The sequence below is a fragment of the Mastacembelus armatus genome, chromosome 15 (assembly GCF_900324485.2).
Source record: "Mastacembelus armatus chromosome 15, fMasArm1.2, whole genome shotgun sequence".
Taxonomy (NCBI): Eukaryota; Metazoa; Chordata; class Actinopteri; order Synbranchiformes; family Mastacembelidae; genus Mastacembelus; species Mastacembelus armatus.
The window spans coordinates 14,901,462-14,924,235 of record NC_046647.1 but is presented as its reverse complement, the minus strand read 5'-3'; the positions used below and the strand labels follow the sequence as shown (position 1 = coordinate 14,924,235).

The 22,774-nt window shown below is 40.7% G+C and overlaps 2 protein-coding genes across 3 annotated transcripts in view; both read left to right on the top strand.

Annotated features, from left to right (window-relative positions):
* LOC113131602 (protein FAM53B-like) overlaps nt 1-7,991 on the top strand; it is a 36,444-nt gene extending 28,453 nt beyond the window's left edge. The window contains exon 7 of the mRNA XM_026309052.1: nt 7,894-7,991. The gene's annotated coding sequence lies outside the window, so the exon portion shown is untranslated. The remainder of the gene's footprint in view (nt 1-7,893) is intronic.
* On the top strand, nt 2,001-22,494 carry nkx1.2la (NK1 transcription factor related 2-like,a). Of its 2 annotated transcripts, none has more exons than XM_026309054.1 (2): nt 2,001-8,008; nt 21,442-22,494. In XM_026309054.1, the coding sequence occupies exons 1-2, from the start codon at nt 7,789-7,791 to the stop codon at nt 22,047-22,049; spliced, it is 828 nt and encodes a 275-aa protein (XP_026164839.1). In that variant the 5' UTR covers nt 2,001-7,788; the 3' UTR covers nt 22,050-22,494. The 2 variants fall into 2 exon arrangements, with proteins under 2 accessions (XP_026164839.1, XP_026164840.1); XM_026309055.1 differs by lacking the exon at nt 2,001-8,008 and adding an exon at nt 19,612-20,204 and having other exon boundaries at nt 21,454-22,494.
* Nucleotides 22,495-22,774: the final 280 nt, after the last annotated feature.

The following is a 22,774-nucleotide window of genomic DNA, read 5'->3' as shown; positions in this document are numbered from 1 at the left end:
ACCTTTAACTGACAAAGAGAGAGGCAGGGTGAATTACTGTATATAATCTTTCAACTGTCTGCAACATTTTTTTCTTTTTTTGTTGGAAGGCTTTAACTTTCTTTGTTAAAGACTTGACTGTTGTGTCTTCTCGTATTTTCCCCTTGTGTTTTCACTTCCTGAGTCTCAGTGTTGCAACCTAAGTTGGCTATTGTTTAAAAGCTCATGGTGAATGAGTGCAAACGGCAAACAGCAAGTGTCTTTATAACGTACATTGTACCATCACAGAGACGTGAGTAAATGAGAAAGACAGAGCAGACAAGAGTTCTGTGGGTAAGCAAAGACAGGGCTAGTGTCTGTTATTTCTGCCTCCCTGTAGGATTGCATGTGTGTGACAAAAGAGAAAGGTCTCTTCCCATGTTTGCACAGAGTGTGTTATCCAAGTATGTGCCCTGTTCCTGTACTGTTTGTGTATGGTCTGTGTATGCCTTTCAGCAATCAAACAATACGGCCTCCGTGTGTGAGACTCAATCAAGGTTTGTGCGTCGTACCGAGTGAGTGAATTGATGCATTTCACGCCTGTATGAGATTTGGATGTTTCCTCTTGTTCTGGCATTACTCCTCCCTTCCTTTGACATACACTCATAATCAGTGAGATGAAGGGATGGGAGGAGTGCTGGAGGAGGAAGCAGAGAATGGGTGGTGGGGATCTCTTTTTTTTTTTCCCCGTCTTTCTCTGTACTTCAACACTGAGTTGTTTGATCCCTCCTCCCCCGAGCACGTGGCAGTTCTTTCCCAAGGTTTGGGAGCAAAGTCCATTCTAATGGGAGGAAGTCAAACTGTCAATTTATCAGCTTGACTTTTAGATTTACAGCTGTATTGTGGTCTATTTCCCTGCATGAGAATATAAAGGTTGCTATAGAGGCACACACAGAGAGACATGCTGTACGTGCACAGACGCATGGGATGCAATGACATGCATGCATACCGCAGGCACCCATCCCATGTCAGGATGCATACAGTGCACATGTGCGTGCTCTCAGCCCTCTCTGAGAAAAGAGAGAAGAGAGTGTTAATTGTGAAATATAGGCAAAAGTTGAATCAAAGATTTAACCACAAATGCACCAATGTAACAAAAAGATTTAAACCAATTCTCTTTTGCAAATTTACAGTTACAAGCCTGACCTCTATATTTTCACCAAGCATGGGAAAGACCACAAAACATTTTTCAACCTTTGTCCTTGGTCACGTGCTGGATGGTCTGTCAGCTGGGTAACTTCAGCACAAGCTATTTCACGCAGGCCTTGTAAGGAGTTTGGGTTTGGAAAGCCCCATAGCATGCTATTCATTTTCCCTCCCCTGCTTTTGCCAACCCACTCCACCCGGCTATTATGGCGGGGGTTGTTCTCCAGGGACCCCCAACACAGACGCTAGTTTGGAAACCCCAAGCATGTCTGACCGCCTGTGTTTCGGCAAGTAAAAAGGGGAAGGAAGGGACGAAGAAAAGAAGGGAACAGACTTGTTCCTGACTGCATCTTACTGAGTCTGTGATTTTCATCCTCTGTGAATGTAAACAAACAAAGACATGAAAGAGGAAAACACAGGCAGAATAGAGAAAAACATAAGAAGAGGCGAAGGAGGAGAAAAGAAAGCCGGCAGGCAAAACTTATCTTGGCACAAGGCGTGAGATACAAGTCACCAACTCATTTATTGGTACCATGGCCAGACACGGAGACAAAAAACACATGCAGGCAACAAAGCAAGCTGGCCTCCAGACACACTGGCAGCAAGTATTTCTATGAAGCCTGTGACACAAATCACTTTAAATTTGTTGTTTCTCAGCTGACAAAGATTGCTGATTTTATGAAATAAGGGACCAAAACTAAAAGGTTTTCCTGACTGTAACACTATATATAATTTGAAACACCTTCAAAACATTTAGAAAGATTTATAAACAGTTTAAATGCATTTTTACAGTTTTTTTTTTTTTTTTTTTTTTTACATTATCAAAAGTCGTTCTGTCTCCAGCTACAGTTATTTTTGTTGTATCTGTGACAAGAAATTTATTTACAAAAGACCTAACATTGTCAGTCCTGCAGCCTTCGTGAGTGCTATGATCAGGGTGGCTGCCTTTTAAATAGTACATTCAGGTGCTTTCCCTCAAGGTAAATAGCCTTGCACCTGGCAAAGCAATGATATAGATGACAACCAACGCTCATCCAGTGTTTGAACAAAAACAGAGGACAGAACCAGTTCACCACAGGGAAGTCTGCCTAGTGGATCCTTCATTCTTTTTATTTACACATCAACAGTCATTCCAATAAATACAACACAGCACAGTCGAGCAGCTAAGACAGTATCTCCAAATGATAACGTTAGAATTTTGACGAAGAGAAGGACTTGTATGGTGTCTTCACCCCATTCAATACACTTGAAATTTTTGCTTTTAAGCCCATGAAGTGTTTGGCCTCTAATATAACAGTGGTGTTTACTGAGTTTGTCCGTTCTGGGCTACTGTAGAAACATGGCTGCTCTGTGAAAGGAGATCTGCTCCCTATGTAGATCTAAAAAGTTTATTCTAAGATTTAAAAAATGCAATGGTTGCTATTTTCCTGTGATTCTGGACTAATGTCAACTTGTTTGTGAATATTATATTTCTGCTAGATTGCTCTAAATATTACACATTGAACATTTAAAGGGTTATAATGGGTAATGGATTATTCAAAGGTGGCAAAGTGGCTAATGCTGATCAATTAAATGCACACAGAAGGAGCAATTTTTAAATAGTCCCTGCTTGATGACATTTTTGTGATGGTATTAGTTGAAGTAATGCGATTTCTTAAATGATCTAAATCAGTTGTGTTGATCTAGTTTGTTGTCTTGATTTTTATAAAAAATTATTCAAATGTAAGTGTTCGCAGTTCACATAATTAAGTTATTCAATTATCTTTTCTTAGCATAGCTATTGTGTGGAAAGTGGAAAATCACTCCCCAGTGGTGATGTATGTATATGAGTTGGAGTAGAGGACGAACACTTTAAAGCACTGAGCACTGTATTAACTACAGCTCATGAACCTGTTTACAATGATTTTATTTCTAAACTAAAATAAATCTTACTGGATAATGGCAGAGCAGGATGCTTTTGCAATAAGACAGCTAAATTATAGTAGCTATACTTATATGTTTGCTATGTGTCTACACTATAGCTCACACTGACATCAGCATATGTGTGTTCACTGTTAACAATGAAATCTATTGTCTGCTAATGACAGCGTATGACATCCAGAGCTAGTGTCATAACAAATTGTTACATAACCTGTGCAGAATAAAATGGTACCATGTGAAAAGGCCTGTTCATGGGTGGACCTGTGCAGTGAACAGGACGTCAGGGACAGATTGATTGAGTGTCAGGAGAGTAGGAGGAAGGAGCTTTATGAGCTTTAAGCTCCAGTGTCTGTTTTCAGCATTAGTCACTATTACCTCTTTCTTTCTGTTTCCCACCAACTTCTCTTCTTTCTGTCATTGTTAAGTCTAGTGAGCCAAACAAGAAAGGTCTCAGTGTGGGCATAGTGACTGTTGAGTCAGTGTTGTTGTTTGGAAAATTGGTTCACTTTTCAGATAAAATGTCCCATAATTGAATTTTCCGTATTTCTCAACAATCTCAGATGAAATTATCATTTTGCTTTCCTGTCCACTAATAACCTCCACCAGGGAAGAATGGAAAACATACAGTCACCAATCTAAGCCCCCATCAGGACATATATAGGCCTGGTTAGATGCAGAAAAAGATTGGTGTCATTTAAAGCAATTTCCCTTTTTTTCTTTAATTTTCTTCACTCCATTTGATCTTCCCCTTGTGCATACCATGAAAGCTATAGCGGGGTTTCCAGCTGCCAAAATCGTCCACTAAATTCTTTCAAATCTGTGTCATATGGCCTGTCTCTGCTTTGCTCTCCCCCGAGCCTCACTACTTAAAAACTGTGGCCAGAGTGACATCAAGGCGGAATGCAGCGTACACTTCATTTAGACAGATTCATGTATAAACATAGTTGTTCTACTGTATCATCTTTACATATCTGTAATTTATTAAGACTTCCTCCTGTTCAGAAGATTCCGTGATCTGTACTTGAGGCAAAAATACCTCCAGTGCTTCATATTTTGGAGTGTAGGCGATCACTCAAAGGCCTGTGGCAGGTGATCCTGTCAGGATATGAGCAATCAGAACTGTGTATGTTGTATATAAGCTGATGTACAGATAGAAGTAGAAAAAATAACTAGAAAACTGTCAACTATTTTAGAATATTTGCATGAACTGATTTTTTTGGCTAACTTTTCACCTTCAAATGTGAGGAAGGAAGGTGGACACAAGCAGTGAGAATGAAGTATATTTAAACCAAAACATTCAAAAAAAAAAAAAAAAAAAAAGAAACACTAAAATGCACCATAGGAATGAGGTGATCGACAGAGTAATCACACATATTCACCAGACCCAAAGTTGATGTAAAATATTGATTGGTGCAGTTTTAAAGTTACCGTAGCAAATAGACAGATGAATGACAGTGATGATAGTGTGTATTATTTTTATTTCCAAAATGAGAGTTTTAAAAAAAAACACACAAACAAACAAAACAAAAAAAAAAACACTGGAGTTTCTGTGTTTTCTTTTGTGAGTTTCAGACAGGTCTTGTTTTTGTAGATGACTTACTTTTTTTGTTTGCTGCTGACATGGTCTGTATATTTTTCTTGGAATTACCTGAACACCATCTAGTTACTGGCCTAAAGCCCTGAAGGAATTTGCCCCACAGGGACACATTCAGCACTGACATGGAAATTGTGGGTTTGTGAGTAAGGCAGTGATCTGAGATGCAACAACTCTCTTCCTGCATTTTTGAAACCCTGAAGAGAGATTTCTCTGCATAGTGCTAACTTATAACATCACTGATCAGTCAAATATCAAATCAAGGCATGCTAAAATGACTTTTTTGATAAAGACCGCACTAATGATGAGGAACTGGAATTAAAAGCAAACAAATCCGATCACGATAGATCTCCTCCTTTAAACATTTCAGACGGGTCCGTTTTCCTCCTCACCAACAGTTTGGTGTAAGGTTTCTGCCCTCCATCTGTCCAGCTGCAAACCTTCCCCACCCCTTGTCCTTTTTTTCACTAATGATCTGGTTCAATAAAAAGCTGAATGTACAGAGAGGCACACCTCATAACTCTGTTAATAACCCAACTTGATTATCAGCAACATATAATCAAGTGATGACTGAATTTCTGACTTTGTAGTGCTATTAGAAATGTGGTGCATCATTACTCTTATAATCTTATCCTTCCGTTTCAAACTTTTTGCTGGTGATCTGTTTCTTGTTAATATAGCCTGCTGGCTGAGTGAGGTTTGTGTTTGTAAGTCTGATGACCTCAGATCACTTTAAGGAATATGTTCAACTTTTTGGGAAATGCGCTTCCTTGATTTCTGGGGGAGGGTTAATGTTAGATGAAAACCCTGAACCTTCAACCTGTAGCTTCTTATCTTACCTCAGCACAAACACTTAACATAGTGGGAAACTGCCACTCAGGTTCTGTCTAAAGATAACAGGGCCTGCAGACTACAGACCTCACTTATTAACATGTTGTATCATGTTTATATAATCCATATAACAGCTGAAATGAAAAATGTCTTTGTTATTTTAAGACACGTTATGTGCTGCAGAATTTTGCTTGGCAAGGTCTTTAGCCAAGCAACAAGTGGAAACTCAAGGGAATTACCAGTCCTAGTCAATAGTCTGGTATATAATGCTTCATAAATGGGTGAAGGCATTTTTATGCTTAGGTTTTGATAAAAATGAAATAAAGAGACATGTTAATTAGTGAACTTTAGAAATATGGTTGATTTGTTGTGGGACAGAGCCAGGCTAACTGCTTCAACTTGTTTCCTTTATGCTAAGCTAAGCTAACCAGCTTTTAGCTGTAGCTTCATATTATATAACAGATATGAGTGTGGTATTAATTGTCTCAATTCTCTCTCTCCCCACCGGAAAGCAAATAAGAGTATTTATGCAAATGAGCACATATACTTTTAAAAGGCACAGCCTCATACATGCACATGAGTCATTTGCATTGACTAGAGCAATGTTTACCGCTGTTCCAAGGAATTATCTGTAATGCAGGAAGTGCGTGTGTAATGAAGGAAGCCTAACTAAAAGATAAACACACCACACCTCGTACTGTCTTGTCCTGTCAGATCCTGCCTCACTCTGCCTGGCTACTACTGCTGCTGCTGCTGCTGCTGCTGCCTCTGGGTCAACAGGAGTGGCAGCTGCATATACTTAACTTTTATTAACTTAGCTTAGCGTTTATTGTCCCAAAAGTATCAAATCTGTTGCTGCCCTGCTCTCTGAAGGGAAGTCTACATCCATGTGCAAACTAGGAAAATTCATAAAACTAGGTGTGTACAGTGTGTGTAATTATGTCAGTTTCACAGGAGCAGCTTGTCCTCACAGGAGATAGAAGCACTAACTAACTGACACTCCTTAAATATACTCACACCTCTCATATTATGTAATTATTTCTTTAAAGGCATCTCCCTGCTGTGGCTATGCATTAGGTCAGTTTCACCTGTCACTCCCATCTATACGAAAAAAGGGCTTTAACTCAAACAGAAAAACGCAGAAACCGAGTGAGAAAGCTGGAGTGTGCTGTGTTTATTTTATCAGCACATCATTGCACAGCATTAACAAAAGGACCTGTTTTTGCAGCACAATACTCCTTGCAGGTTATTTCTGGTGCCCTGGCGGTGAGAAGGATAAAAGGCTGGCCACAAAGGAAAGAATGTGGTTCCTGTTGTGGTTCTGTAGGGGGTCATGGGCGAATACAGGAGGGGGTGGGGTGTCTGTCTTTTCACTTTGGGTGGCTCCTGGGGTGCATGAGTCAAGGTCTGCCATGGTGGCGGGCTGAGTAAAATGTGTGTTTATAGGCCAGAACTGGTGGAGTCAGAGGAGTAAGTTACTTTATAGGATGATTTAAAGAGATGCCACCATAGTTTAACCCTGTCAAAGATAAGATTGTTTAAGTCAGTTTTGACACTGGTGCTCAAAAGTGATACAAAATGAAAGTCTGATTTTCAAGCTTTGACTGTGGCAGTCACTGACACTGCGTTCAAGTCCCTGTTGGGGTCCTCTTGGCCTCTGCTGGTGCAACAGAACAAATACTGACAAAGGTCATGCATGACATGTTAGTGTCCCTGTCGTAACATTGTGTTCACTACTTGTATTTGTGTACAGTAGATTAGTATGTGTGCATATGTGCGTGAGAGAGATTGATTTTATGTATGTTTACTGTGTGAATACTATGTGCTGCGGCAATATAAGTTAACACTTCCATAGTATTACATATCACACATCTAAGTGTGATTGCATGTCATTGTGAGTGTTTTTCCAGCAGTTTGTGTGCATATGCTCCAGTTTTGGCTGACTCCCATAACTGCCATTGAAAGCTCAGCCACCACAGAATCTAGTTTTGCCACTAGCTGTCTGACTGTCTGCTTTATGACATGAGCATAGGTGGGAAGTTTTCTCTTTTTACTGACATAAAAATTTTGATCTGATACCTGCATAAGGAGTTGGATTAATGCCAACCATAACATAAAACAATTCAAACAGGATAAAAAGGCAGAGAATCTCACTCAAAGGGCACAAAATAACCTGTTCATTGTGAGGCAGACCTGCCTTTTGACTCTTTTGTGCACCAAGGTTTGGGCCAACTGTTCTGTGATTACATGTATTGAAATGGGTCATAGCATGCACATGTATGGAGGCAGAAAAGAAAACACCAAACATTCACTTTATCACATTCAGGCTCTTTTTAACATTCTTTCCTTTCCTTTCCTCTGTCCATGTGGTTGCGTGTGTGCAGTCAAATTGGCAGAATAGTCTGGGACCCTGTGGCTGCTTGCCTGGAAGACTGGTCCAACAATACAGGAAGCCAGCGCTTATCTCGAAGGGATGGGGAGGACATCACAGCAAACAAGGCAAGAACTATTTCTCATCAAATATGTTTAAATGAAGGTAATTTTTGTTCAGTTATAAATCAAAAGGAATGAAAACAATCTGAGTGCAGGAGAGAGCAGCATGTGGGAAGCTGAGAACGAGGCAGCTTCAGGGGGAGGGTGTAGGGTCCAGAGGATGTTTGGAGTTTACACTGTTGTTTTTCTGATTTGTGTGTTTTCCTGATGATGACATGCACAGGGTTTGCTGATTTATATCACCCAGAGTATAGTTGAATCTATGACAAATAACATCCCATGACAGCAATGTCTTTAGTATTAACTAGATCTGCTTGTGTGAAGTTACACTATAATCATCAGCATAGTGTACCTTGGAATGACTCTATTTTCCAGTCAATGTGTTCCATTGACATTTCATAAATGTTGTTTATTCAGTCATATGCATGAGTTCACTTCTGCATCAATAATTTCAAAGTATGACATTGTTAAGTAACCCATCTCTTAATGTTAACATACAGTAATTCTTCTGTGTTGTGTACCAGTGAACTCCAGGTGAATCTGAAAGATTAAGCAAAAATTAAGCAATCACTTTTGTAAATGATTCATTAGGCTATAAATCTCCGAGATAGGATCTTTAATCATTGGAAACCATGTTTTTCATGTAGCTAAGGAAGCTTGTAATTCTAATTTGAGTGTTAGTGACAAGGTTTTATAGGACTGATTCCAACCAGGCCTGTTGTTTATGTGGGTCAGATGAATACTGACCCACGGTTTTACCTTTTACCACTGAAGTAAACGACAAGCTGTCCATGTCATTCAACACTCCCTTCCCAGAAAAGCTTGATAAATGTGAACCTCATGTTAATGCCTCTGAGATAAGAAAACCTGCTCATTTGCTTTGTCTTGTGCAACTTTTTGTAGATGAGCCTGGAAAACATCCACAGACAGATTCTTTGATGCTACTCAGCAATGAAATGTAGAAATACTAATGAGAAAAACTGTTTCCAAATGATATATTGTTGGTGCTACATTCGCCTTCAGTCAAATAAACATTATTAATGATCACAAATCATGAACACCAATAAAATCCTTGAATGTGGAAGAAAATGTATGAATCATAAAGAAAGAGCAACAGAGCAAGGCTCACTCTTCCCTCTGCAATGCTTCCCTATGCTGCCAAAAATACGTGAGCCATACGATGTCCTGTCCACCACAGATTCCCTCACAGTGAGTGGAGGAATGATAATAAATCCATACAAAGGGAAGGGGAGAGGGAGGAGAGAGTCAGCATGGCACACATTCCTTCAGGGTTTCTCTATATCATCTACACAAACAGGTTTCCCCTGATTCACATTTAGACAATGACCTAAATTGAGAATGAGAGAGAGACAGATGTCAGTCCACCCCCCCCCCAATATATATGTTGTATGTCAATAGGAAAAGACTAAGAGAATAAAATACATAGAGAGAAGAAGAATTGGAAAATGCAGCAAATCATAAACAGGCTTGGGTAAGGCAGCAATAACCATTTATGCATTGAACCAAAGCTCTTGCATCTGGCCTTTGACAGAAAGAGACACATTACAAATAGCATTAAAGTGCAATGTTAATGTAGACAGCAACACAATATATTTATGGATAATTTATTGCCCCTTCCTAAAATACCATTATATTACAGTGTGCTCCAGTAAAAAGCCATCTACATGCCTGTCTAGCAGAAGGACATGAAATTTGAAAAGCCATAACCAAAACCAATAAGGTCAGAGATGATTATTCAACAACATGACCAAGAGGCAGATGTCAGAACCAGAGACAAACACTCCCTGTGGCTTTGAACCTGAACAGAGCCATCGTGAGAACAGAGAGATGGAGCTGGGTGGAGAGACACGTGGCCCTGAGTTGAACAGGGCAGCTGTGTGTGCATGTGTAAGTGACTCTGTGTCCCTCCTTAGGCAACAATGTGGTTGTTAATCCTCCTTCAGCTTCAGTCTGAAATGACCCAGGATCACACTGCTAATGCTTGACAAACACAGGTAACAAGGTGTGTGTGTGCATGTGTGAATGTGTGTGTATATCCTTTGATAACCCCAGCATGACCTTTCTATCAGGGGCTCATTTTCTAATAGCCCTGCTCTGGGCTGCTAAATATTTCACAGGCTATTGCACAACACCTTTCATCAACTCCATGGAAGAAACTGTACTGTCAGGGATGCCTAACCTCAAATGTAACAGTAACCTCACCCTCTTCCTGTTGGTCCACACAATGATAGAAGTGCAAGTACACACACACACACACACACACCTGATGTGTATACTGATTGATATAATCATTACCTAGTGCCTTACCCTAACCTTAACCTCAGAAATCACAACTAAAGGCCCTTAGTCTAAACCCAATTCGAAATTTAACCTTAAGCTGACTCTTAATTCCCAGCCATTTTAAGTTACAAGGACCACCCAAATGTCCTCATAATCATGGTACTGAACTAAAATTTGTCCACACAACAATACAGACACGCACACATACATGGTGGTTTTATGACCATCATTGATACAGAACCTGGAAAAGCTAAATCCAGTGACTAAAACAATAAAGCCATCATAAAAATCATATTTGTTGAAAATCACTCCTTCCATTGCAATCCATATAATTTAATGACAGTTCAGAGCCAGCAGGTGGCAGCATTTTACTTTTATTTGGGAGAGGTGATTAGTTCAGCACTCAGTCCAGGAGTTATATCCCACAAAAGTCCTCACTAGTTGCCTGTTAGATTTTTGTTGTGTTATGAATGAAAAAGTTGTTTATTTTTTTCAAGTGTTATTACTCTAAAAGGTTATTTGTATTATTTGGAGTGATATATTTGTTATATTTATGATATAAATCATACATTTTTGTCACATACGATCTATTGTCTATTTTGATTTGGTAAAATGATATCAGCATTTAATCTTAAAAGCACAATTATGATAAGCTGTGCAAATACTCCGCCTGTACTCAGGCTCCTCTGAGGAATGTTCAGGCTGAGATCTCTGAGGTCACAGCTCCCTCTTCTGACACAGAAAATATCACAAACAGCAGCTAGCTTCACTGTGTTCATAGTAAGTACAATTTTCTTGTAAGAATTACAATATTCGGAGCTGAGAGTGTTTAATGTGTGTATTTGGAGTATTAAAACACAGTCAGGCACTTTAGTGTCTTGAAAGTCACTACACTAGTGCTGCCCATCATTCCCCATGTGCAAGTTAAGTGCAAAGATCTGTACAGCGCAATGAGTAAACATCAAGTTTAAGCATTATTCCTTTGCATACAGTAGGCAATTGATTGATAGTAGTCCCTAAAACTTCTACACAGTACTGTATTTATTAGGTAGATTATATATTTTAAAAACAAATGTCTTGTCCTTCAGTATATTTACAAATGTTTAACCACATTAAAGTGGGGATTTGATGATTGTATGATCCTACATTTTGTTTTATTGTGTTAACAGAGACAAATTGAACCAAGCAGAGATTAGATGTTTGTTTTTTTTTTCTATGCACATCAAAATTAAATTGCTCCCCATAGGCAATGAACAGGATACTACTGGTGAATGCTGGTTATAATGGCCAATTTAGCCATAAAAACCCATCCTGTTTAATTAAGAGCATGGCCTATAATTGTTCAGTAACTTAATGTTTGCCATAAAAGGATTAATAGCAGCATGGGATGGGAGGAAAATGGAGCAAACCCCCCTGAGAGTACTCTCAGTGTCCCAGAGGTCTTATCAGTTGCCCTCCTTGTCCCTTATACCACTCTATTTGCTGCTGACTGTCACCCAGCCAGATAGATGGGGGTCTAATCGAGCACCCTGCTCTGTTAAGTGATTGAGCTGTAAATACAGATTGACCTGAAATAAGACTCTCATCATCTGTAAACTCATTCAACACTCTGCGTCCTCTCCCTTGACGTCTGGGAGAATCATTTCCATCAGTGGGCAGGGGGCATCTCTGATCATGAGATAGAGAGAGGGCAGAGAGTGAGCCACACAGCTCATAGGCTATATAGATATGTGTGTGTGCGTATAAATGTGTATATGAATGTGTGCTGAAGCGTCAAACAGCAGTTCCGAGATGATCTTTCTATCGGACCCACAGAGAGTAGAGATTGTCCTAGACAGAATTTACGGAAATGGTCATAAAACGTGAAGACTTCAGTAATAGGATATGTCGATAAAACCCACAGTGGCACAATCTATGGCAGTTTACTGAGGAGATGAGTGGTCCGGCTGTTAGACAACTCAAATCTAATTTTCTCAATAAAGCCCAGTAAGTCAACCGCCCTAAAGGTTCCATAAATCATTATGTAGGACAGATTCATCAAGACCATATTTACTGTTATGGCAGAGTGCCACTGCAGCATTAATCCTCTCACTCTGTGTCCTCTAATTGTTTACCTTCACAAAACTACATCAGTGTGTGAAGTTATTATTTTCTGCAGTTATTCGGGACATTGTTTTATATATATATATATATATATATATGAAGTATTGTCCAAATTAATTTCATTTAAAAATTAAGACAGTGTGTTGTTTTCATTGGACTAAATGTATTTTAGGGCCAACATATGATAATCAAACAAAATCTCATTGAGAGAATAGAATTTTTTTTCCAACTGAGATTCTGTATTTCCAGAACTGATTTTAGTGTTAGGAAAACCTTTACAGAAAATAATACTAACAGTGGCCGGCTCCTGTGCAGTTAAGTATAATTTGAGCATGTGGGAAAACACATGATGTGATGACACTGAATCTAAACATGATGTGTTGACCAGAAAGAGATGCATGATCTCAAAATGTATCAGCAGCAACTATTTTGAGGTGTTTTTTTTCCTATTCTGTATAGCAGGTGTAAACTCAATAATGCTAAAGTGAAGGCAGTCCACATTTATTATTTCAGTCTTGGATTAAATTGTACTTTCCATCAGAACTGAATTAACTAAATTAACTAATTAAGTCTATATATATAAGACAGATGTAGGTTATCAGTGTAGAAAGTGGGAGACTTAGACAGAAAGTGATAGAAATCACAACAAGCTGAAAAACTGGAAATGGGCGTCCTAGCTGTGAGGATTTGTACTTTGGTGTCGCTGCTGTGAACAATATTTACCTGAATGAGGTAGCATTTTATTATTATCATAAACCCCCCCCCCCCCTGCCATTACCCCCCCCCCCCCTTCAGCAGTAGATTCAGTCCTTTGACGCCTGGATGCTTCACATGAGCAGTGATGCCTGCAGGGGCAGACAGCCGGGGGGACGCCTTATGAAAGCCAGCAACTCCTCCCTCTGGGGGAAGGAGAAGACCCACACCGTTTTACTAGCACAGAAGGGCAATAAGTGCTGAAGGAAAAGCAATTATACCCCAATCATTTCTGATTCTTCGACAGTTATGGGCCAAAACGGTCTGAGAATGAAGGTTACAGGGCAATAGAGGGCAACTGTGAACACTGTCTAACGGGTTCAAGACCTTATGCTTAAAAGCTAAATTTAAAAGCAGAAATATCACTTCACTGAGGAAAAAAGTGATGCATTTGAGGTATCACATTCTCTGTTAGCTGCCAAGCTACATAGGTTGCTATGTAGGTTTAAAAACAGCCCTAAAACTGCTTTTTATAGGCAAGTATCTGCATAGTTCATTTCCACTATGGGTAAGCATGAAAATATATTGCATCGTAATTGATGTGAATAGAACCTTTACAAAATGTATTTTATGAAGTTAATATGAATCAGTATTAGTCACATCCACCAGAGCATTTATAAAAATATGTAGATAACAGCAATAAGCTCAGGGCTTATACTGACACACTGGATCTCAGTCATCTGTGTCCTCTGCAGGGTTGCAGAACAACAAAGGCAACTTATCTCATGAAATTATTTAGGCCTTTATTAAAGTCAGTGGTTATGCTCAGTACCAGGAGTGACTCTGCCCTGGGGAAGCTTGAGCCTGGATGAACAGTAATCCTTCTCCCATGGAGGTCACAGTCTAGTTATAGGAGGCAAAGTTTCCCTCTGCTGTTTGCAGTCCAGCTTCCATTAGCAATCTGTTAGCTACAGTCCATTGAGAGGGAGGGCTGGAGCACAAGCTCCTGGGAGCACACAAACATACAAACATAGACACACACACATGCTCATGGCACAGACCTTGTTTGATGAAAAAGAACAATTAAGGGAGAAATGAGGGAGAATCATCAGGGGAAATGGCTGATGAAGACTTTATTGATTAGAGCAGCTCCGCTGATCCAGCTCTCACTGTAGCAATTACCAGCAGCCGCCTGCTGCCAGTGGGGGCCTCACAGTTTGGGGCCCGCATGAAGACCATGACGTGAAAGACAGGAACTGAGGAAGTATTTTTGGACTACATTGTATTAGACAAGAATCTATACCAAACATTATATTTTGAACTAAAGCAGAAAATTATCATTAACTTGTCCCTAAAGAGAATTATTTTTTCCTGTGACTTTATTTTACAGCATCGGAAACCCCTTGGCTTTATATGCATATGAAATAGAAGAGGTTGAGATAAAGCAGAACCCCCCCCCCCACACACACACACACCCACACACGCACAAATGATTAATTCAAATCCCTTGTGAACAAAGCAATAAAGACTAATGGGGCCACATCTGAGTCAACATGCCTACATACCTACAGCAGAGGCCAGGCTGATCATTTCCATCTCTGTGTTTGCTCAGCGTAGTCAACTTGGTATTTTTATTTAAATCACACTGTTGTATCTTCCATGACAGAAGGCGTTGTTAGGTGATTGATGTCTATGTTGACTTATAAGTGCAGTTGTTTAGATTGCACATACTGATATGCATGCTGTGGTATACATGGTGTGTTGATTTTTAGCACAGTGATGAACTATATGTGGTTTAAATGTAAAGCATCATCCTCCCTGTGGCCTGAGATGGCCCAAGTTCAAAGATCGGATGAGGTGACCTTCATTTAATTAGAGGTCAAGGGCCAAGATTTGATCTGAAATGTGACCTGGAACACAGTGAACAGCCTGATGGTGTTCACACCATTAGCTGTTAACATTAGACTGACGAATAAGCAAGGTAGTATTTAAAATAAAGATAACTGGTGTAAACTGAAATAAAATTTAAATATCCTAAAACTAGAAATGAACTAAAATGTTAAAATGAAAATTGAACTACTGTAAAATAAAATATCAGGGGAAAAAAGTGACCTGATGCTGAGTTGATAAAGAAAGATGGACTTTACAGTAATCCAGAAGTGCAAGAAAACTTCCACAGCAGTAAAAGGAGCACCTCTGTCATCACTCAGGTCATCACTTCAGGCTAGTTATGGATGAAAAGCTGCCAATTCTTCCAGTAACAGCTAAGGTTACAGAACCAGTGTGCTTTCCTGCTGCAGCTCACTAAGTGCAGTCCCACATTTTCACAACCTGGTGAACTATTTGGCAAGGGCACAGAAACAAAAAAGAGATAACGGTCAATGGAGAAATATAAAGGGACAAACACAATCTGTTTCTGCGCTAGATGGAGATGAATGGAGCATAATCCATTGCCTTCTATTACACCTACCCAGCCTGCACCATGGCTGCTCCCCACTTAACCACAATGATGATTAATCCTGCACCCACTATTTATATTTCCTAATTGTAATTAGCACGAATTATCAATTACGGTTAGTGCCTAATTGCCCTTCATAAAGACAGCTCCCCAGGTTTAAACGGGTCCATTTAAATAATGTAACTAATAGCTCTTGCCTTTACATTGTGGATACATCTTTATTGTTCCACGCGTGAACCGTGATGGTTGCTCGTAATTTAACAGGGCAATCGGGAGAAGGAGTGCAGGTGGCACTGGGGGACTAATTATTGTTAATGAATTATGATGTGACCTTCTCAGAACAATGGCTAATCAATGCTCACGTTGAGTGACAGTGCGCTCTGTGCAGATGCCAGGGACCAGAGAGCCATTACTAGCAGGCCTCAGCCCTGTGGTGGAAAAGAAGCAGCTGCAGCTTTTTCCGTCTCCTTTCTCCTCGACTTTCTCATTTTGTACACTCCTCCTCTACTCACCACCACACTTACCTACCTAAGGCTGCAACTGTAGTTTTTGTGTGGACATGACAGGCTGGCCAGACTGAACAATCTGAAGGTCTTGCTACGTCATTAGGCCAAGATAACCTAGCTCTGTACCCAAGGCTTTCAACCTTAGGAAGACAAACTACTGCTGTCACCGGACGGCTTTTTAGTCCTTCACAAAAAGTAACCACTACTTTTAATATTAATTTTCTTGCTGTTTATTATTCAAATAACAGGAAGCCTGAGCTTAAGGAATGTAATGCGATCAAACACTCTGATCCTTGGTCCATCACCATCATGATTTTTTATTGATTTCTGAATCCATGTCTACTTGCAAAGCCATGAGGATGCCTGAGGAATTTAGTGCTTGATGTGTACACCATTAATGAGACGCTGTTCAGGACACAGACTCCTCAGAAAATTAATGCAGAAACGGAAAATCGCTGAAGCTTTGCCTTGCTGCTCTTATCTCATAACTTTATCTGTATTAAGTTTTTAATGAGCTCAATTGTGGTTATCAGCTTTAAAGAACATCAGCATAATCACATATAAATGAAGAGTTTTACACACATATATCCTGCAGTAAGGACGGATTGTACCCGAATACCAATTGCAACAAGGATTAAAGAAATGTGATAAAAGCTGAACTAAACACCTCTAGTCTTTATGTAGTAGAAACTGCCAACATGACCCCACTGTGCTGGATGATAGGTGATAACATCAGCGTTTGAACTGACCTTTACCTTGTTGTGACAGGGGTGCAGTATGACTGACAGTGTCCCTCAGTATAATTTACCCCCACCCCACATCGCCCTCCATCTCTTCTGTGATGTAGTTGACCCCTTTACAAATCACCCCCAACTTTACACATCTGCTGCCTGTCAGCATCTGCCAGGCGCACTCACCCGTCCCGCCCGTAATGAAAAACTCTCATTACTCGCCTCCACCCAACAGGTATACAGGCCGTTAGGACAATTACTGGGCAATGCCACTGACCTTGTTGTCAGAGAGAGTCAAACAAACACAGAGGTCTAACTGAAAGGAGGCCTGGCAGCAAAACCCATAGGCATGCAGTGCACACACACAGCTTGGCAAAATGAAGGAGGCTTTATGCCCGTTCTGGAAGATTGTACTGTATTGATCTACACTGGCACACATCAATGCCAACTACCTCCGAGCTCAGATAAAGTAGAAGCCTAGCTAGCACAAGTCAATATTCTGGGGTAACTGCCACTGAGTGTTCAGATTAAAAAACAACCATGAGTGGTGTTACATGTGAGACACAACACTCAAATGTCCCGATTGAAGGTTTTACATGTTGTGTCCCATGAACCACAAATGATACTGACATTTTTTCAAACAATAGCATGAGGCTCTGATGTTGATTTCATATCAACAGAAATGAAGTTGTAGAAGCTTTAGAGATGTGTGTTAATAATGCAAAACCACTAGTATGTAATGTTTCTGTATAACATGAACATTTAGGAGTCTGACACAGGGACCAGACACTTGCCAGTCCTTTGTGTTTGAGTCCTACTTTATAGGAGGGCTATGGAAACAGTGGCAGACTTTAGAGGAAACAATAGACACTACTGTCTGTGAGTAGACCGGCAGCTCATAATACCACTCCTACCATTAGACAAATTATCTGATGTTTAGCAGACTGGGGGCAGCCTCCCTGTGAAGTGATGACTTTATTGACCCTGGAGGGAGGTCTTGGATGGAAGTGTGTCTCTTTGGCTCCCTGCTGTGTCTGACAGGGAACACTCCTCCTCTTGGAAGTCTAGCTTTGGCTGGTCCAGTCTCAGGGATGAGCCAGCTGCTGTTCCCGCTCTCTGAAGTCTACCTGAGGGCCTCTTTGTCCTTGGGGCTCGTTCCTTTGTCCCGATGACCCACACAAACAGATGTCCAGCCACTAGGCTTTCTCGTAGGAAGTTGTAAACCTCCAGTGTGCAGTGGGCTCTATTCATATGGAGACCCAATGGCCGTGCAAGTGCCATACACATGCAAATGCTGACATGCAGACACCCTGTAGGGGTGGCTTTAACAAATGTTTGACTATGTAACTGCAGATCATGCCAGTCCGCCAGACTCTGACTGGGTAGCAATGAAACCAAGCAGAGTAATCACCCTGAACTGTTTGGGTAACACAGGAAATTGTATAGGCAGGAATTTGAGAGCCCTTTAACAGCGTGTACATATGCACAAACCCCCACGTCACCATCACTGCACAGAACTGAAAACAGAGAAATGGCCTTCTGTCTCTCTCATCCACACACAATGTAGACCTCACAGGCTTAGATGGTAAAATATGTTAATGCATAAACATGTGAAGCGAAACAGGGACACCAGACTACAGCTGGCTGAGTAGTACATTTTTACCACCAACCTGAACCTATTCTAATTCTAATTTTAAAGAAATTTTCGGAAACACTTAAACTAAAAATGCTATTAATTTGGGTCATTCAAGGACTGATGAGTTTAAAGGAAGCTTCATACATACCCTCATGTGCTGTTGTAGTTACTCGTTTGGGCTTCGAGTATCCAAAATGACTGTCTGTAGCCATCAGGGTTTATCTCTATTGGACACCTGCTGAGAATATTGATCCTGTGCTGGTTTCACCATTTTAGCCATCACCAGGCATCAAGATTTAAACACCCCAGTGTCACTTTATATTGAATACTAATAGGAAAGACTAGGAATTGGATTGATTGTGAATATAAATCTATCACCCTAGGTGAGAAAACAATCAGCTGTGTTCATTACATGCCTGCAGTTTATTGTTGAATGCTTTAAAGAAGCAGATACAATGGTCACTCATTGTGGATCCTTTTAATTTGTCGAAATCACATTTTATTTGGTTGTTGCTGTCAGGAAAGTAGAAGTTACTGTCACTTAGTAAAGACTTACCATATTAGTGTAAGCAAATAAAGTATAAGTAATTTTCAAATAATTACACAGCATGATCTTCTGTCAATAAACTGTATGAAGGTTGGTGCAGTATACAGCAATCCAGTGCCAAGTACACTGGGAGTGCTATACTGTTATACTGAATACTATTATGACTGACTAGTGTGAAAATATACATAAATCAAGATAAATCTAAAAGTAAAAGCAGAAATAGCCTGTTATTATGAATACGCAAAGCAAAAAAGACAGAAGAAAATAATCATTAGTATTCCAGATACTATCATGTTTCATTTAAACCAGTTTAATCTGACACCATATCTAGAGACACATATAAACATCACATAACCTGTGTACTTTGTGCACTTTACATTATATTGACGTCTAACTTAGATATATACCAGGCGCTTATGTGTGCTTGAAATTTTAAATTATCTTTTTATATTTTATTATAAAGTTAAGATTTGTAGTAACACAGAGGCGATGCTGCAACATTTCTATAACTACACGGCAGTTCATTAAGAGAAAGTTTTTCTGTTGCTCAAGGGCCAAAAAAATCCCCTTCCTGACAGTAACACTTTCAAAAGAGTCCAATTTGGAGAGACAGGGCAATCTCTGATATGGATCAAGGGCCATCTGTGCCCAATTTACTTTCAGGTCGTGCGTTATTGAATTTAATGATATGGGTGATTATCGACAATTGCTTTGAGCCTATTAGGTGGCCGTGTGAAACACTAATAGTGTTTGTATCACGTGCCTAGATGTGAGACGGGGGGGACAGACGCTTTAAAGACGGCGCTCCGGTCATCACATTCACGCTGCAAGACTGACAGACACAGGAGCGAAGTCTACACCGAGGGATCCTCAAATGAATCCGGTCTGATGAAGCTTGAAGACGAGAAGTAGCCGAGACTGCACTATGAGAAGTTCCGTTCCACACGCGTAATTACGCACGTCGGTCAGCTTCTTTCCTTAAAGGTTTTTCTGTGCAAAGGATGCTGGACCCCAGGGACTGTGGAGTGACAATGACGTCCAGTCATAAGATTTCCTTTTCTATAATTGACATTTTGGATCCGAACAAATTCAACAGCAGAAGAGTAAACGAACTTTCCATCGTCAAGGAGAAGTTGCCTGTGCCAAATGCAGAGGGAGCAAGTTTGGAGTCGGACAGCATTGCAGGCGGAGACGTCAGAGTTGAGTGCGAGAAAGCAGGTAGAGAAAGCAAATCATTTTAGAATAGTTATTCAGCCTGTAAATCAAACGTTCACGCGTTCACGGTGTGTTTATTTTTTAACTTATAAGTTATTTAAAAAACGTCCAGACTCATCACTGCGTACATTGTCCTCTCTGGACGCTGTAAAATAAGCCTGCATGAAGAGAGAAAATTGGTGACGTAGAATTTAAAGACAAAAGTTTTTGCTCTGGATCTAAACACGATCAGGTGAATCGCTATTTTCTACATCAGATTTATTGTCATCTCTGTATGACCTTCCCTTAATTTCCAAGGCTGCGTTTCCTTTCAAGGAAACCACAAAGGCTTGCTCCCAGAGCCCCAGCGTGTGATTGGCATTGGGACAGGCAGGCTAGATAATTGTTTAAATCGTCCCATTGAGGACGCCTCTGCGCGCTTTGATCGATATCCCATTACTGCATCCTGCATATCTCCCTCCAGCACCTTGGAGGTACAAACTTCACACCCCATCCATGTCTGATCCTAAATATCGTTCGATTAAAACTTCCCTTTAAATAGATGACATTTATCGATCAGCCCACAAATATGAAACTCCATTAGCACGTCATGGCTAAGGTGCCTGAGCTGGATTTAGACGGGATTTCTTTCCGCAACATGACATTTGAGGCGCCGTGTGGTTTATAAATTATTTAAGGATTAGCGACCAAGTCTCCCCCTCCTCTGAATCTATGCTCCTTTCCGCTCAAACGATCCCAGGCTCCAAATCAAACAGTGTACAGATGTCAACTCTCGGGCCTTCTGTGTTTGTGCCATTTAAACCTGCAGGTCAGACCTGACAAAGAGAAACATCTTGGCACAATGAAGACACAGTTCTTAAGCAGATTTGGACCAGACCTGGTGCATGACTTCTTATCAGGATCTGTCCTTTTTTGTCACCACACGGCTGCTTCTTAAGATTCTTGGCTTATTACTCAAAACAACGCTAATAAAACGGACTGACTTCTATCCCCATTAAATTAAAACCAATGGTTGGTAAAAAAAAATCAGTGTAACATTTTTCACCGGGGAATCCAACCCTTTACGTCCTGTCTCACAAAATCTATTTCCCTATAAAGGCCAGTTTCAACTCTAAATAGTTGGGCCCCCAAGAACAACATTTTGACTAGAAGTTACATCTTAAACTAAAATTATTCCTCACACTATCGGTTCATTCTGGATTTTCTGCAGAGGTTTGCAGGATGTGAGTTAACTCTTTTTTCTTTACAGGGGAAGAAACAGGAGAAGAACACTCTGCAGCCTCCGGGCATCATACAGTGGTGGCTGACCCCCTTCTGCTCTCTCCGTCGGATGATACCGAGCCCTGCCGCCCCGGGGAACAAGATGATGGAGGGTCAGCCGTCACGCTGCAGGAGACGTCAACGCACAAGCGGCGACGCCTGGACCAGGCCTGCGCCAAACCGCGACGCGCCAGAACAGCGTTCACCTACGAACAACTTGTGGCTTTGGAAAACAAATTTCGCGCAACCCGGTACCTGTCTGTGTGTGAGAGACTAAACCTGGCCTTGTCCTTGAGTCTGACCGAAACTCAGGTGAAAATTTGGTTCCAGAACAGGAGGACCAAGTGGAAAAAGCAGAACCCCGGTGCGGACAGCCCATTGCAACCCGGCTCCAATTCCTTGGTCAACGTCAGCCCAAATCAGGCCACCTGTGGGTCAAGTTCCGCCAGTTTCCACCAAACCTTTCCTAACTTCAGCACCGGGAATGTCATCTTCCACACCGCCGGTGCTGTTCCGCTTTCGTCCACTGGAGGGCTCCTGCACCCATTCATGTCCACTGGATTCGTCCAGCCAACTTATTTTAATCCACATCTATGAGGGATGCTCAGACTCTGGTGATAGTTATGGGGACAAAAACTATCCTGCTCTAAACTTGCATTGCTCCTAATCTTTGCAACTGTTGCATCTCATGCTCTACAAACAGGAAAAAGGGATGAACCACATGTTACAACATTCCTCATATTCCATCTCCATATTTCCCAACTGGGTTACCTTTAAAGTAGATTAACACCTTCCTATGGGACTCCAGGCTATTTACTGTCTTTAATCTTTAGCCATGGGCCTTTTCCGGTACATCAACATAATAACAGAAGACCAAATGAATGAGTTTCTTCTGTCCTAGACAGCACCACTATGCACTGATCGTCTGCCACTGTGTGTGTTAAAGGACCTGCTCACACTGTGTAGTTGACAGCTCATACAGTATCATTTCTGCATGGGTGTGTCTTACATTTCAAACTGTAGCATATTGCAACCATCTAATACCCAGCTGTGTTTCTACCTCACACGGGCTGTTGCCATTTTTACATTGTCGGTGTGACTTAATTAAACAGCACATAAAACATCTGTGTGTGGCTTGTGTATTACAAAGTAAAAACATTTCAAATGAGAATGAATAGCAAGACATTCTGCATCTATCTTAGCATTAATTTGGAGAAAAGTGACATCAGTAATAGGTTTGTAGTGCTGGTGGATTATGTCCTTGTTAAAGGGCTCAGGGGAAATCATTCATATGCTGCCATCTCGTGGGGAACAAGACTGAG

Coding starts and splice junctions, on each gene's coding strand:
- nkx1.2la (XM_026309054.1), top strand. CDS start 7,789: ATGGAGGCAGAAAAGAAAACACCAAACATTCACTTTATCACATTCAGG. Junction 8,009..21,441: donor AGGACATCACAGCAAACAAG/GCAAGAACTATT, acceptor TTTTCTTTACAG/GGGAAGAAACAGGAGAAGAA.